We start from the raw sequence: 16,231 nt of genomic DNA, 5'->3' as shown, positions 1-16,231 counted from the left end.
AGCAATTCTCCTGTTCCCTGCCCTCCCATCCGTGTCTCGCGATTCTCTCCTCTACTGTCCTCCCATCCCATCCATGTCCATCAGTTCTCCTCTGCCCTTCCCTTCCTCCCTCCCTCCCCTCGATGTCCCGCGATTCTGTCCTCCCCTCAATTTGTACCTGAACGTTCTCTGGCTGGCTGGTGCTGGCTTCCGTTCCATTCGTAACATCCCTCCTGACGTCAGCTTGCCTCCAGCGTTCCCTTCCCTCTCGCTGTTCCACCCTCTGACGTCATTACGTCTTGACGCGAGGGCGGGACAGTGGGACAGTGAGGCGGAATGGAACGCTGGAGGCTGGCTGACGTCAGGAGATGTTACGAACCCAGGCAGCCAGACATGGCACGTTGGAGGTGCAAATATATATATATAAGTACTTAAGCATCGCCATGCTGGGACAGACCAAGGGTCCATCGAGCCCAGCAGCCAAAAGAACAAGCAGTTTGTCCCGCCCATCCTAGAAATACTGTATTATTCCCTCATCCATTCAATAACATTCTGTGGCTTTTTCCTCCAGGAAGCCGTCCAACCCTTTTTTGAAGTCCGCTAAGTTAACCGCCTTAACCACCTTTTCCGGCAGCGAATTCCAGAGTTTAACTACGCGTTGAGTGAAGAAAAATGTCCTCCGATTCGTTTTAAATTTACCACACTGCAGCTTCATCCTAGTAATTTTGGAACATAGTAACATAACATAGGAATCCTGTGCAGCAGGAATGGATCCTCAGAAGCTTAGCTGAAATTGGGTGGCGGAGCAGGTGGGGGGGGAAGAGGGGTTGGTGGTTGGGAGGCTAGGATAGGGGAGGGCAGACTTATACGGTCTGTACCAGAGCCGGTGATGGGAGATGGGACTGGTGGTTGGGAGGTGGGAAATACTGCTGGGCAGACTTATAGGTCTGTGCCCTGAAAGACAGGTACAAATTCAAGATATGAGTTTATCTTGGGCAGACTAGATGGACCATGCAGGTCTTTTTCTGCCGTCATCTACTATGTTACTATGTCACACTGCAGCTTCATCCTAGTAATTTTGGAAAGCGTAAACAGACGCTCCACATCGACCCGTTCCATTTATATATATAAAAATCCAAAGTTGAAAACAACAGATGAAAGTCAAGCAAATTAGAAGCCAGGACAAACCTGAAAGTTAAAATGATAGGGGAGTCGTTATAATTTAGCAGAAAATATAACCCTTGAGTGTTTGATGCTTTTTAACTGCCGTCAGCAGTTTGTGCTTTCACACTGAGAGGAACTTGCTAGTGTAGGATTATGACTGGTCACCATGTGTCTGTGTGGCTGATGATCTGTTTTCCTGGGGGAGTCTGAGGGGATAATTGACTGTGTGTGTGTGTGTGTGTGTGGGGGGGGTGATGGTATTGTTTCCAGGAGTCATTTATAAATGCCTCTCCGTCACCTGCCAGAAATGAATCATCACTACAGCTGCCTCTGATCGTTAATGTGTGCGTCCATTAGATATGTAAATGAACTCTGTAGTGGGATGGTCCTCTGGTTCGGCAGCCAGCTGGTGAGATGGTGGAGTTGGACCTGCTCCCATTTTTCTGTTTTGTTGAGGAGGTGTTTTGGTCTGCTGCTGTTCTGTGTGTGTTCTCGTTGGCCGTCAGTAATTTCACCGCTTTACCTAATTCTAGGGCCTGTTGAGCAATTTGTTTTTAGATTAAGTAGTTCACCTTTATCTGTTGTGCTTTCAAGTACTATTTCATCTTGGAGTAAATATATGCCCAGTGCAAAGGGACTTTAAAACACAAAAACTCCCAATAACGTCCTGCTGAGGCATGCGGCAGCCATCTTTGATTTGTCCAATATCGATCAAAGTTGGTGGAAGCCAAGAGGGTTCTGGGTAGACATAATCATAAAATGTAAAGGAACTTCTTAATAGGACTATTCTAGGCTTCACCATTTCCAAAATATCTCTAGTCTGACATTGTCTGAGTTCAGCCAGGTTGGTGCTGGCTGCAGCCTGCAAGGAAGCAAATTGAATAAGTAAGTTATATGCAGTGGTGTGCTGGTAAATGTTTAACAACAGGCTCTCTTAGCCCCCCCCCCCCCCCCCCCAAATTGCAGAGATGACTATAGCCGGGGAGAGAGCCTGGGGGGGGGGGGGGGCAATGCATTACTCCAGGGAAAAAAGTTAAATGATCCCAGGTTCCAATGTAATTCATGTTTAATATGCGATAAAATGCCATAAATAAGTAAATAAATATAAACTTTTAGTGTTGAGCACCTGATTCTTAAAGTGAACATATTCCAAACACTATAATGAAAATAAAATCATTTTTTTCTACCTTTGTTGTCTGGTAACTTTTTGTTTTTCTGATCATGCTGGCCCAGTATCCGATTCTGCTGCTATCTGTCCTCTTAACTCCGTTTCCAGGGCTTCCTTTCCATTTATTTCTTTCCTTTCCGCCTTTCTTCTTCATTTCTGGTCCTCCACAGACTTGACTTGTGGATCCAGCTTCTGCCTGTTTGCTTCATCCATGTGCAGTTTTTCCTCCTCTGTTCCTTTTCCCTCATCTCATCTCCTTCCTCACTCTTCCCTCCCCTCCATCCATGTCCAGCATTTCTTCTATCTCTCTTGCCCTCCCCTCTATCCACACATGTCCAGCGACCCTCTTCTCCCCTGCCCTTCCCTCCATCCACCCACCCATGTCCAGCAACCCTCCTCTCTCCCCTGCTCCCCTCCAGCCACCCATGCCCAGCGACTCCCTTCTCTCCCCTACCCCCCCAGCCACCCATGCCCAGCGACTCTCCTCTCTCCCCTGCCCCCCCTCCAGCCACCGAGGTTGTCCAATGGATGCTTCGGGGATCTTGTATGTCGTCGGTGGATAATTCGTACAGTGTACCGTCACAAAGGCTCACAGCAGGTATCACATTTAGAAGACTGCATCTTTTAAAAGAGTTTGAAAACTAGGGCGGCTAGAAGTTAGAACGTCCTTAGAACACCGTTCAGTGGACTTGAAAAACAAATTGATGCCGACTGCTTGACCGGGAAAATTGGACTTGCTCTAGATAAACAGGGTTGGCAGCAAGGTCAATTTGGTATGTGTTTTTCGTCTATCAGCAAATCCACCTTGAATCTGGTCCAGTTTAGTTTTATACATTCCCTGGTAGAATGATGCCAAATCTGCCTCCCCTTTAACTCTTGCCCCATCTCAGCCACGGGAATCTGAACTTGAACCTGACTGAAGTTTGACTGGGCTGAGTTTGAATTTTCAGTAAATTTCTAATTTTTAGTTTCAAAATAGGGTATTCTCCAGACTCCTGCATTTTTATAGGGATATACCAGTCAAATTCTTTGGACTGTACCTAATTCTTTTGCTTTTTGTTTTTTTTCAAATTTTCAATCTTTTTATCTATGTGCTCTTCTCCCCCCCCCCCCCCCCCCAATTTCCAGGATGACAACTGGGGAGAAACCACCACGGTAGTGACGGGCACCTCGGAGCACAGCATCTCCCACGATGACATCACCCGCATCACCAAGGACATGGAAGACAGTGCCAGCCTGGACTGCTCACGCCACCTGGGTGTGTCGCTGGGTGGCGCCCTGGCGCTACTATCTTTCCTGACGCCTATTGCCTTCATGTTGCTGCCCCAGTTGCTATGGCGGGACGAGCTGGAGCCCTGTGGGACAGCCTGTGAGGGGCTGTTCATCTCGGTGGCCTTCAAGCTTCTTATCCTCCTCCTTGGCAGCTGGGCGCTCTTCTTCCGCCGTCCCAAAGCCTTCTTCCCACGAGTTTTTGTCTTCCGGGCCCTGCTGATGGTGCTAGTCTTCCTACTGGTGGTGTCCTATTGGCTTTTCTATGGCGTTCGCATCCTAGACTCGCGGGACCGCAACTACCAGGGAATTGTGCAGTATGCGGTCTCACTGGTGGACGCCTTGCTCTTTGTTCATTACCTGGCTGTGGTGCTGTTGGAGCTACGCCAGCTGCAGCCGCAGTTCACCGTTAAGGTTGTGCGCTCCACGGATGGGGCAAGCCGCTTCTACAACGTTGGGCATCTCAGGTAAGTAAGGAGCGTCTGAATTCTTAGGCCTTAAATGTGATCTCTGTTGATTTTTCTACACTGTCGCTGCAGCATTTTGGTCCATTCTCGATTTTCCTCTCGGCTTAGAGAGCCATGGCGTGGACACTGCCTTTTTCAGGACCAACCTTGGGTGTGCTTAATGAAGCTTAGAGTAAAAGCAGGAATGGATAGAACTGCTGTGTAATGGGGAATCTTAAAATGTTCCTGCTAACAGTGTTTCTTATGAAACTGTGTTTCTTTAAGGTGATAACAATGAGAGGAGAAACAGATTTCTGATATTGACCAGGGCTGGTCTGACCACTAGGGTGGCAGTCAGCAAGTCTACAGAAGACTTATCATGGCTGGTATGGGGGGCATCTGTGTATGCTGAAGGCCTGCCGGGTCCTGCCCCCTCTAAACTTCCTGTTTCGGAAGGAGAAGGACTTGGTAGACCTTGACCATTTGCAGATACTCAAGGCCCCGTACCAGCTCTGTTGAATCATTTCAACATAAGCTGACTACCATGCTGGTGCCACCCTAGAGGGATAGGGACGGAAGGTGCTGAACACTTTGAAGGAAGGAGGGAGGGAGGGAGCGGGAGATTCTGAACAACATGGTGGGGAGGAGGAGAAAGGGGGGAGAGAGGTAGGAAAGCAAAGATGGCTGGAAATAGTGGGAGAGGGCTTTGAGCCACCCCTTGGTGGAGGCCCTACAGCTGAAGATTCACCTAGGGTGTCACATACCCTTGGGCTGGCCCCCATATTGACGCCCCCCAGTAACATCACTGTAGCTCTGACTGTGGTGCTGTAATGACATCAGAAGCGCCATTTCCCACAAGGCTGTTGGGATCCCTAATCGGCACCACTTAGGAGGAAAGACAGCTCTGCCCATGTTGAGCGATGGCAAAGTTAATTTTTTGGTAATATTCTTAATAGGGGGATAACACAGAGGGGGCTGCCTTTTCAGGTTCTGTGTTTCTTAGCCCTTTGGGAGAGAAAATTATTGATCAGTGCTGAACTTGAAATCAGGTCAGTTCTGTCCTGTAATCTTTCAAAAGTATATGGACCAAGTATCAGTATAAAACATTTTGTTTTACGCTTGTTACATATCGGGAGATGTTTAACCAGCTGCCCCAGGACTCCCATCTATATTTCATCGTGTATAGGGTCTGGGATCACTTGGGGTCCGCAAGGGAGCTGCATGTGATTTTGTAAATTTACGACGCCGTATGCAGTCGAGGGAGTGTAAAAACCGAACCCTCCCATCGAGTTTCAGCAGAGGCTTGAATCATCCACTGGGCAGCCATCGTGCAACATGGTGAAAGATTTTTGACCCCCCCCCCCCCCCCCCCCCCCCCCCAGCAAGATGTTAGGAAAGAGGGAAGTGGGAATGGCTGGAAATGTCAGCCCTGCTGTCTGTATAAATTTGTGGTGAAATGTAGAGTGAAAAGGGGTGTTTGCAGTGCTGGTGTAGATGTGGCTGGGTTTGGCGGGGAGGAGCTTAAATTCTTTTACACACTTTTTTTTTTCCCCTCATAATGTGGAAATCTTGTGAAAAGCCACCATTTCATGCAGCTCTGTTTTCAGCCTCCTCTTTCCTCTTCCTGACCTGTGCCCTCCTCTCCGTGTTTACCTCCTGTCTCCCTTCAGATGATGTTGTGTTGACCTGTGACCCCTTTTTAAAAAATCTTCCCTTCCTCCATTTCTGCTCCCCCTCCTTCCCCCCACCACCTCCAACCCCGCACAGTATTCAGCGAGTGGCCGTGTGGATCCTGGAGAATTATTACCATGATTTCCCCGTCTACAACCCTGCTCTTCTGAACCTGCCCAAGTCCATCCTGGCCAAGAAAGTTTCCGGTTTCAAGGTGTATTCCCTCGGAGAGGGTGAGGTCCTGCTTCTCTGTCTGGGGAGGGGGCTTTGTCGGGATTAATGTTTGTCTGCACATGTTGCTTCCTCCTTGTCTGTTGATGCACGCACCAAGCAACTCTCGTAGGCCTATAATGGGGGGAGGGGAGAAAGGGGGTAGTTCTGGTCCTCAAGTGCTTTGAACGGTTTTCAAGATAATCCACAATGAAAATGTAGAAAGGATATTTGCAAAAAACCAACACAAGTCTTCCAGTCAGAAAATGAGAGTTGGAAAAAATCAAGGAAACAAAGCAGCGTCGTAAAAAGTCTTTTGCTGGTACAAAGGTCACTTGTCTGACGTGGCCGTGTTTTGGTCGTGCCTTTTTTGGGGCAAATGTTTTCTTAATAGTTGTCAACATTTCAAACTTCCAGCGATAAGATCTAGTTGGTTCTTTTTACAGTTTACAAACTGTCTAAAACAAACGCTGTGTGAGCCACGTGGGTAGGCTCATTTGCTCAATAGAGTTTTTGAACCGCAGAATGGAATTGACATGGGAGCTCATTTTCAAAGCACTTAGACGCACGAAGTACCATAGAGACATATTTTCAAAGCACTTAGCCTTCCAAAGTTCCATAGGTTTCTATGGAACTTTGGAAGGTTAAGTGCTTTGAAAATATGCCTGATAATAACTTATGGTACTTTAGTGCCGGTTCGTCAAGCTCCATCTCTGGCCGTCTTCAAATCTAAGCTAAAAGCCCACCTTTTTGATGCTGCTTTTAACTCTTAACCCTTACTCACTTGTTCAGTACCCTCATTTTATCATCCCCACCTTAGTAATTCCCTCATCTCTTATTTGCCCTGTTTGTCTGTCCTAATTAGATTGTAAGCTCTATCGAGCAGGGACTGTCTCTTCATGTTCAAGTGTACAGCGCTGTGTTACATCCAGTAGCGCTATAGAAATGATAAGTAGTAGTAGTGCTTTGAAAATAAGCCCCTAGATCTCATTGCTGGATATTTGAAATTTTGGCAATTAAATCTGAGATTCTTCATTAAGGTAACAACGTATGTCCGTGAAGCAGGCGCAAGCCAAACTGACCGCCGTTTTGGGCATGTGACTTTTCTACTAGCAAACATTGTTAAAGACTTTTCTCCATACTGCTTTATTTTCATGATTTTTTTTTTCCAACTTTATTTTCTGAGTAAGGGGGTATTTGCATGCAGTGGCGTCCGATGAAGTGTTTAATGCAGACAAATACAAAGTAATACACAAGGGTAGAAAAATAATGCTAGGTTCCTTATGAGAAGTCGCCACACTGGAAAAGGGTTTTGGTGTCGTAGACAACATGCCAAATCCACAGTAGAATGTTGGGAATTATTAAAGAATGAATGGAGGGTAATACCTTATGTATAGATCCACGTGGTGCAACTTCAGCTTGGAGGATTGTCTGCCACTCTGGTCACCACATCTCAAAAAAAGATACCGCAGAATTAGGAAAAGTGCAGAGAAGGGCAAGGGAAATGCCTAATGGGACGGAATGGCTCCCCTATAAGGAAAGGCTAAAGAGGTCAACTTGGAGAAGAGAAAGCCGAGGGCAGATAAGATGATGATCTATAAAGCAATGAGCGAAGTGGTACAGGTTCATAAGGAATGTTTATTGACCCTGTCAGTTAGCATTAGTTCTAGGGAGTATGCCATGAAATGAACTGTAGACCAAGTTGGAGAACGTGTGTTTTTACCCAGCACACAACCGAGATGTGGTTGCTCAGGGTTAATGTTACAAAGGAGCTTAGAAGACGTTTAGAAAGTTTCTAGAGAGCGGGTCTAATAATGTTCGTTAGCCAGGTAAATTTGGGGAGAATTCCCTCGTAATCCAGGGAATAATCTAATCTTTGATTAGTGACCAATACCGGTCAGTGTCGGAGACAGGATTCTGGACTTGATAGACCACTACTTAATGCTCTTCAATGTATTGATTTTATTTCTTATTTACTGCTTGAAAGCCCAAGAGCTATCAAAGTGGCGTACACTAAGTATTTTTTGTCCCTGGAGGGCTCGCAATCTGCAGTGATATGAAAAAGTATTTCAACCCCCCACCCTCCCGATTTCCCCTATTATTGCACATATGTATCACTGAATGGTTTCTGTTCTTTAAACTGATTTGTAATATTAGACAAAGGGAACCTGAGTAAACATGACACAGTTTTTATACTATTAACGTATTTATTTAAGGAACAAAATTATCCGACAGCCATCTCTCACCCATGTGAAAAGAAACTGCCCTCTTAGTTAATCAACCAGTTGACCAAATTTAATTGATTTGATTTCAGCTCATTGAACACAGCCAGCCCTGTTGAATCTAAACCTCAGGAGTGGCCCAGTGGTTAGGGTGGTGGACTTTGGTCCTGGGGAACTGAGGAACTGAGTTCGATTCCCACTTCAGGCACAGGCAGCTCCTTGTGACTCTGGGCAAGTCACTTAACCCTCCATTGCCCCATGTAAGCCGCATTGAGCCTGCCATGAGTGGGAAAGTGCAGGGTGCAAATGTAACAAAAATAAAATAGATACTATTGGAGATTCTACATGGAATGTTGCTACTGTTGGAGATTCTACATGGAATGTTGCTACTGTTGGAGATTCTACATGGAATATTGCTACTATTGGAGATTCTACATCTGGGAGAATTATTGATGTCCGGAAGTACAGACTGTTGTGAAGGGGAGATGGGCAAGTGTTAACCCGAGTCCCTGACGAAAATGTTGAAACCCGCGGTGTCGGGCGTTATCTAGGGAAAGCCAAAGAGGACTCCAACAGTATAATACACGGAGAGGAACTTAAGATAAGTCCTTTTAAACAATTTTTGATTTAGAGCACTTGTAGCATTGAGCACATATAGCTTTGAGCACCTTTTGTAGTATATGTGTTTGCAATAGCACTAAAAATAGTTACCTAAGGGATTGTCCGATGAGGAGACGCTATGCCACTAGGCTAAAAATCTTTATTGAATGTGCCGGAAGTGGTGTCTTCTGAGGACTCCCAAACATTTTCTAGAACATATTCATGTCATTGAATCTTCAGATGTTTGGGCTTATGTTACTTTAAAAGTATAGAGATCTTCTAGATCCAATAGAAAATATAGAAGAATTCCCATAGGTAGAGGGGGTGTTTATCATTAGTTCTTTGTCTTTGGTTTGGTGTTATGGCTATTCCACTAGCAACATTCCATGTAGAAGGCTGCGCAGGCTTCTGTTTCTGTGAGTCTGACGTCCTGCACGTATGTGCAGGACGTCAGACTCACAGAAGCAGAAGCCTGCGCGGCCACATAGGTGATCTGCAAGGGCCGACTAGGGTGGTGGACTTTGGTCCTGGGGAACTGAGGAACTGAGTTCGATTCCCACTTCAGGCACAGGCAGCTCCTTGTGACTCTGGGCAAGTCACTTAACCCTCCATTGTCCCATTGAGCCTGCCATGAGTGGGAAAGCGCCATGAGAGTTAAGTAGTCACCTCAAGGTTTCTGCAAGAATACTGTGCCGCGATGAATGGAAATTCCAGAAGAGATAAGAAAAACGTTGTTACAATTAACAATAAAATGTCACTATAAGCCACAATTGGATCAACTTGGATTACAATATATAAAAGAGCTAGGCCAACACTAGAAAAATTACAATATCATACATAATCGACCGATGCTAACTTGAAACATCACAGATAATGTCAATGAAAAATTAACTCAAATATATAGAAAGTGCATAAGCCTTTAGCGACTTACGAAATTTCAGGTAAGATGAGGTCAATCTCAACTCCAAAGGAATTGAGTTCCAACATTGCACCAAACAATAAACAAAACCCGAATCATGAATAGATTTATACTACCCAAAGCAAATAACTCCACCAGATAATCCGGAGCACAACCATAAAGTGTCTTATACACTAGAGTGCAGAGTTTAAACTGACATCCAGCTTCTATTGGGTGCTAAAGAAGACTCCTCCTCAGGAGGGCTGTCACATGGCCTGACTTAGGCTTATGTCTTAGAACAGCCAATATAAAGCGAATTACAGTAATACCTCGGTTTTCGTTGACTTCGGTTATCGTTGGTTTCGGTTTTCGTTGATTCTTTCGACGAAAAATTTGTCTCAGATTTCGTCGGTTGCCTCGGATTTCGTTGGCGTGCCCACGTGACCTCGCTGCAAATTTTGCAAAAACAAAGGGTGACCCACGCGTTCTCCTGCTCATTGTGGCGTTGTTTCTCATTGTGTGAGCATCACTCCGCACATGTAACGCAACGCACGTAAGATAAAATCACATGTGCTCAAATCTCATTGGCCCTGTTAAGTGTTTCCCTTGCTAATAAGTTAACCCTTTCCCTTTAGCTCCATCATGGGACTATATTTATTCTCTATAAAATGTGTTTTTTGGTATGTATTTTGAGGTGTCTAAAACTAATTAATTGGAATTACATTGATTCATCCTATATAATAATTCTCACCACCAATGTTCTGATGTCTTGCCTGTGTCCGTGGCTCCTTCGGCGTTGCTGAGCTAGGATCCGTAGCCAGGCTGACGTCACTCACAGCTGATTCCCCCCCCCCCCCACACACACACACACTGCCATGCGCAAATCTGGCATCAAACACACAGCAAAAAAAACCAGCCTCGCGCCCATCAGCTCCCTGTCAGAGCTGCACGCACTACAAAACGGAGGACTGGCTTCAGCGCACTGTCGGAGACTGCCCACCCGCTCTCCCTCCATCCACAACTCAGCGACCGGCTGAAGCACAGCACAGCAGGGAGGAGTAGGGAAACTCGCGGAGCAAGTTGCAGGGAGCGGCGGAGGAGGAGGAGGAGGTGGGTGTGAAGGAGAAAAAAGCTGTCAGTGAACAGATATACAGCGTGCGCCCCTCAGCTGTCCCGCACCCAAACTGTCAGAGCTTTGCGCGCTACTAAACGGAGACCCAGAGAGCAGGATGAGCATTTTGGCAGCCCTTCCCCGCTGAGCTAGAAGAAAGGCTTCAGCGGACTGTCGGAGACCGCACGCCCGCTCTCCCTCCGTACACAACTCAGCGACCGGCAGAAGCACAGCACAGGTAACGGGCAGGCAGGGGGAGGAGTAGGGAAGCTCACTGAGAAAGTGGCAGGGAGCGGCGGAGGATTCTACAAATTCTCACTAAACTGTTTGGCTAACAACAATCAACATTTGAATATAACCTTGCTAGTGCCCGTTTCATTTCTTACAGAAATGGGCCTTTTTTTACTAGTATGGAAATAATTGCCTCTGTTTTCGTTGATTGTTATCGGACGGATTATCAACGAAAACCGAGGTATCACTGTACAGTAATCGAGCTGAAACGGTTAGCCAGTGCTTGAACCAATATTTGAAATGGGCCTGACTCATCACGGTTTTTATACATTGCAGCTGTCTCAGCCTGATAAAAACTTTCATGTTTAATTGTATCTGACTTTTTATATCCCTAATACCTTCAAAGACATCTCTAAGAGAAATTAAGTACTCAAAGTCTTCAAAGATTGACTTTGAGGGAAACATAGGATCTTTGTTTTATTAGTATTCAATTTTAATTTATATCAAGAGGCCCATTGTTCCATCAGCCTAAAATGACCGACTGTTTCACCCACACAGTCATCAACTGATATGGATAGAGAGAGTAAAATCGTTATGTCATCTGCATATAAATACATGCTCTCTTTAGAGATATCAGAAACCTCCCTAGAGTTGTAATTAAGACATTAAAAAAGTATTGGGGAGAGAGGGGAACCTCTACAGAGGCGTTTCAGGGCCTTGCCTTTTGTTGTCCCTTATGAGCCTTATACATCCTCCTTAAAAAAAACAAATCCCTCAAATCATTGTATCACTTCCCCTGCTAGGCCAAAATTACCCATAATACCTAATAAAATACCCTGACTTGCTGTGTGTTTATGTAGACTGTTGTAAGCCACATTGGGCCTACCCATGGGTGGGAAATTGTGGGATATCAATACTGTAAATAAATAATAACATAGAATGATCCAGTAAGTCAAATGCTGAACATAAATCGAATTGCAATAAAATGATTTGGTGACCTCGAGACATTAGAAGTCTGACTTGATCTAGCAGAGAACAATAATGTTTCAGTACTAAAATGTTGCCTAAAACCTGATCGGGTTCTCAGGAGCAGATCAAATTCAATCAACTAATCTTCCAACTGCCTGGCCACTAATTATTATTATTATTAGCATTTGTATAGCGCTACCAGATGCACACAGCGCTGAACACCTGACACAGAGAGACAGTCCCTGCTCAAAAGAGCTTACAATCTAAATAATACAGACAGACAAGACAGTTACGGGTGAGGGAAGTAATGGGGGAGAAGGAAGGAAGGGACAAGGGGAGGGCAATTGACGAGTGGCTAGGAGCTAAAAAGCAGCAGTGAAAAGGTGGGTTTTCAGCATAGATTTGAAAATAGGTAGAGATGGGGCTAGACGTATAGGTCCAGGAAGTTTATTCCAGGCATAAGGTGCCGCGAGAGAAAAGGAGCGAAGCCTGGAGTTAGCAGTGGAGGAGAAGGGGGACGACAGGAATTTTGTCCAGTGAGCGGAGTTCACGGGGAGGGATGTAGGGAGAGATGAGAGTGGAGAGGTAATGGGGGGGGGGGGGGGCTGCAGAGTGGATGCATTTAAAGGTCAGTACGAGAAGTTTAAACAATGCGGAAGCGGATAGGGAGCCGGTAAAGTGACTTGAGGAGCGGGCTAGTGTGGGTATAACGATTCTGGCGGAAAACAAGTCGTGCCGCAGAATTTTGGACAGATTGGAGAGGAGAGAGATGGCTGAGCGGAAGACCAGTGAGAAGTAAATTGCAATAGTCCAAGCGAGAGGTGACAAGGGTGTGGATAAGGGTTAATTCTTCCATGATCTTAGCAAACAATGGAATATTTGCTACGGGTTGATAATTTCCCATTTGTCCCGAATCTAAAGGGGGGGGGGTCTTTAAAATTGGTCTAAGCAAAGTATCCCCCAAACTTTGCGGGAACAGTCCAGCTAACAGATGGTCAACAGTCGCAGTATATAGCCACACCATAAATAACGGGGGAACAGTCACTAACGCAGCCCTCAGGCAGATACCCAACTGACAGCAAGATGTGGAGAAAACAGTCCCTACATTTATCAAATCCGAGTCCAATAACTGCAGGAACTGAAGTTAATTGAAAATAACTTGCAAAATCATCCGGTGTAGGTACTGATGCAGGATCCGGTTGCAAACCCAATACTAATTCCTATTTCAATAGAGAATTTGCTGTTTGGAATAACTGCTTAGTATTAGACCTTCAGAGTCAATTAATGAGCCGCATTGAGCCTGCCATGAGTGGGAAAGCGCGGGGTACAAATTAAAAAAAAAAAAAAATAATAATCAAATTTAGCCTGCCGTATTTTGGCTTTATAATCACCTACTGCTCTTTTCCAGTCTATCCTAACTGTTAAATCTCGAATTTTAATCTATTGCGTTCCAAATGACAGCATAGTTGTTTAAACACCAACAGACCAGGGTTAAACCAGGGAGCATTAATCCGAGGGAAGCAGGATTTTTCTGTGAAAGGGTCTTACTGATCAATTACTGTTTCCACTGTATCATCTCAAGTTATCAGATGCAACCCTTCCTCAAAACTGGGAGTCATCGAACTCCAAAATTGACCAAAATCAATCCTACTCCTAGAGACAAAGTATTTTTTATTCCGTACAGTGGTTATAAGATAATTTATTATTCTTCCAGTTCCGAGAGAATTCTAACAAAGAAATGATCAGACCAAATCATCGGGCTCCAGACCGGGTTGGCTACAGTTATGACATCAGAGCAACCTCCCGTTAATGCCATTAAATCGAGCTGATGTCCCATCAAATCTGACTGTGACACATTATAAATATTCAAACCCCACATCTCTCAAAACTCCCTTAAATCCTGAATCCTACAATCCACCGGAGACTCTAAAGATAAATTAATTTCACTCAGTACTAAGCAAAAATCATATCTTACTATTAAAAAAATGACATAAATTTGTAAACAGAATTTCTGGTGGCTGACCAGCTACAGGGAGTATGATAAATCAAAAGGCTGTCCAATTTGTGTTGTAGGGATGTGTCCGATATTTCACAAACCATTATTTCTAGTCCAGGTATCTGGAGAGAATCCACTAAAGAGACTAACCACCTCGTTTTCTGTCAAAGTGTGGTTTATGAATCATCTTGTAACCCAAAGAACACAAATCTAGTACTAGGGGATCTTTCTCCACTCTGAGCCACGTTTCTGTAGAAAAAAAAAAAAAGACCAGTCCTGGGTGAGTACTGACCATCCAGTCCTTAATCACCTCAACCTTATTACATAGTGACTACTACTACTACTGCTTATCATTTCTATAGATCTACTAGACGTATGCAGTGCTGTACACTTGAACATGAAGAGACAGTCCCTGTTCAACAGAGCTTACAATCTAATTAGAACAGACAAACAGGACAAATAAGAGAAAAGGACAAAGAGTAGCAAGATTCTGGAATCCCACTGTAGCAACATTCTGTGTGGAATCCCAAAGAGCAGCAAGATTCCGGAATCCCAAAGACTAGTACTACTACTTATTTCTATAGATCTACTAGACGTACGCAGCGCTGTACACTTGAACATGAAGAGACAGTCCCTGCTCAACAGAGCTTACAATCTAATTAGGACAGACAAACAGGACAAACAAGAGATAAGGGAATATTAACGCGAGGATGATAAAATAAGGAGTGAATAAGGGTTAGGAGTTAAAAGTAGCATCAAAAAGGTGGGCTTTTAGCTTAGATTTGAAGACGGTCAGCGATGGAGCTTGACATACCGGCTCAGGAAGTCTATTCCAGGCATATGGGGCAGCAAGATAAAAGAAACGGAGTCTGGAGTTAGCAGTGGAGGAGAAGGGTGCAGATAAGAGAGATTTACCCAGTGAAAGGAGTTCCCGGGGAGGAACGTAGGGAGAGATGAGAGTGGAGAGGTACTGAGGAGCTGCAGAGTGAATGCACTTATAGGTCAATAAGAGGAGTTTGAACTGTATGCGGGAACGGATAGGAAGCCAGTGAAGTGACTTGAGGAGAGGGCTAATATGAGCATAGTGACACTGGCGGAATATTAGTCGTGCAGCAGAATTTTGAACAGATTGAAGAGGAGAGAGATGGCTAAGTGGGAGACCTGTGAGGAGCAAGTTGCAATAGTCTAAGCGAGAGGTGATAAGAGTGTGGATGAGGGTTCTGGTAGTGTGCTCAGAAAGGAAAGGGCGAATTTTGGTGATATAGAGAAAGAAACGACAGGTTTTAGCAGTCTGTTGAATATATGCAGAGAAGGAGAAGGAGGAGTCGAAGATGGCCCCAAGGTTACGAGCTGATGAGGCAGGAAGGATGAGAGTGTTACCCACAGAAATAGAGAATGGGGGAAGAGGAGAGGTTGGTGTAGGTGGAAAGATGAGAAGTTCAATCTTGGTCATGTTTAGTTTCAGATGGTGGCGAGACATCCAGGCAGCAATGTCAGACAGGCAGGCTGATACTTTGACCTGGATTCCTGCTGAGATTTCTGGTGCGGAGAGGTAGATCCAGGAGTCGTCAGCTTAAAGATGATACTGAAAACCATGGGATGAGATCAGAGTACCAAGGGAAGACGTATAGATGGAGAAAAGAAGACCTGTGACCTGGCATTAATTTAAAAACAAGGAATAGGTACAATATTATCTCTATTACCATAATCATAATTTCTTTGCATAGATCTGAGATGAGACAAATTACGCTTATTACAATGTCTCTCTTATTCCTGGGTTCTGTGTCCTATTTCGAAAGGGTTACAAAGCCATTCCTAATGCTCTGGGGCTCCACTGAACCACAGTGAGAGTTTCCAATCTCCAAATGGAGAAGTCTTGGAACAGTGGCAAGAACAAATGAAGATCACATACGCATATGTAGTATCACATCATACCTTATGCTACGAGTTTGTCTTGTTGGACAGTCTGGATGGACCCTACAGGTCTTTATCTGCTGTCATTTACTATGTTACTATGGAGAGTCTTCCCAGGTGTGACTGGACTGTCAAAATGTTTCCAGGAGCAGCACAGAGAGGGTCCAAACTGCGAAAAGAAGCACCAGCAGGCCTTCAAAATAGGGACACGGTTTCTTTAATCATAGAGTTTAACATCAATTCTTTCCTCACATAACTTGTAAGCAACTTTACTACTACTACTATTTAGCATTTCTATAGCGCTACAAGGCGTACGCAGCGCTGCACAAACACAGAAGAAAGACAGTCCCTGCTCAAAGAGCTATGTAAGAAAAGTGAGCCAA

General features: G+C 44.9%; 1 protein-coding gene across 1 annotated transcript in view; it reads left to right on the top strand.

Annotated features, from left to right (window-relative positions):
• Nucleotides 1–16,231, top strand: part of LOC115457777 (vang-like protein 2) — a 42,107-nt gene that overhangs the window by 12,417 nt on the left and 13,459 nt on the right. Inside the window, exons 4-5 of the mRNA XM_030187367.1 lie at nt 3,440–4,047; nt 5,794–5,930. Coding sequence (XP_030043227.1) covers nt 3,440–4,047; nt 5,794–5,930 — 745 coding nt within the window. The remainder of the gene's footprint in view (nt 1–3,439; nt 4,048–5,793; nt 5,931–16,231) is intronic.

The sequence above is a fragment of the Microcaecilia unicolor genome, chromosome 14 (assembly GCF_901765095.1).
Source record: "Microcaecilia unicolor chromosome 14, aMicUni1.1, whole genome shotgun sequence".
Lineage (NCBI taxonomy): Eukaryota > Metazoa > Chordata > Amphibia > Gymnophiona > Siphonopidae > Microcaecilia > Microcaecilia unicolor.
The sequence above is the reverse complement of the archived record's forward strand: the minus strand, read 5'-3'. Positions and strand labels throughout refer to the sequence as shown.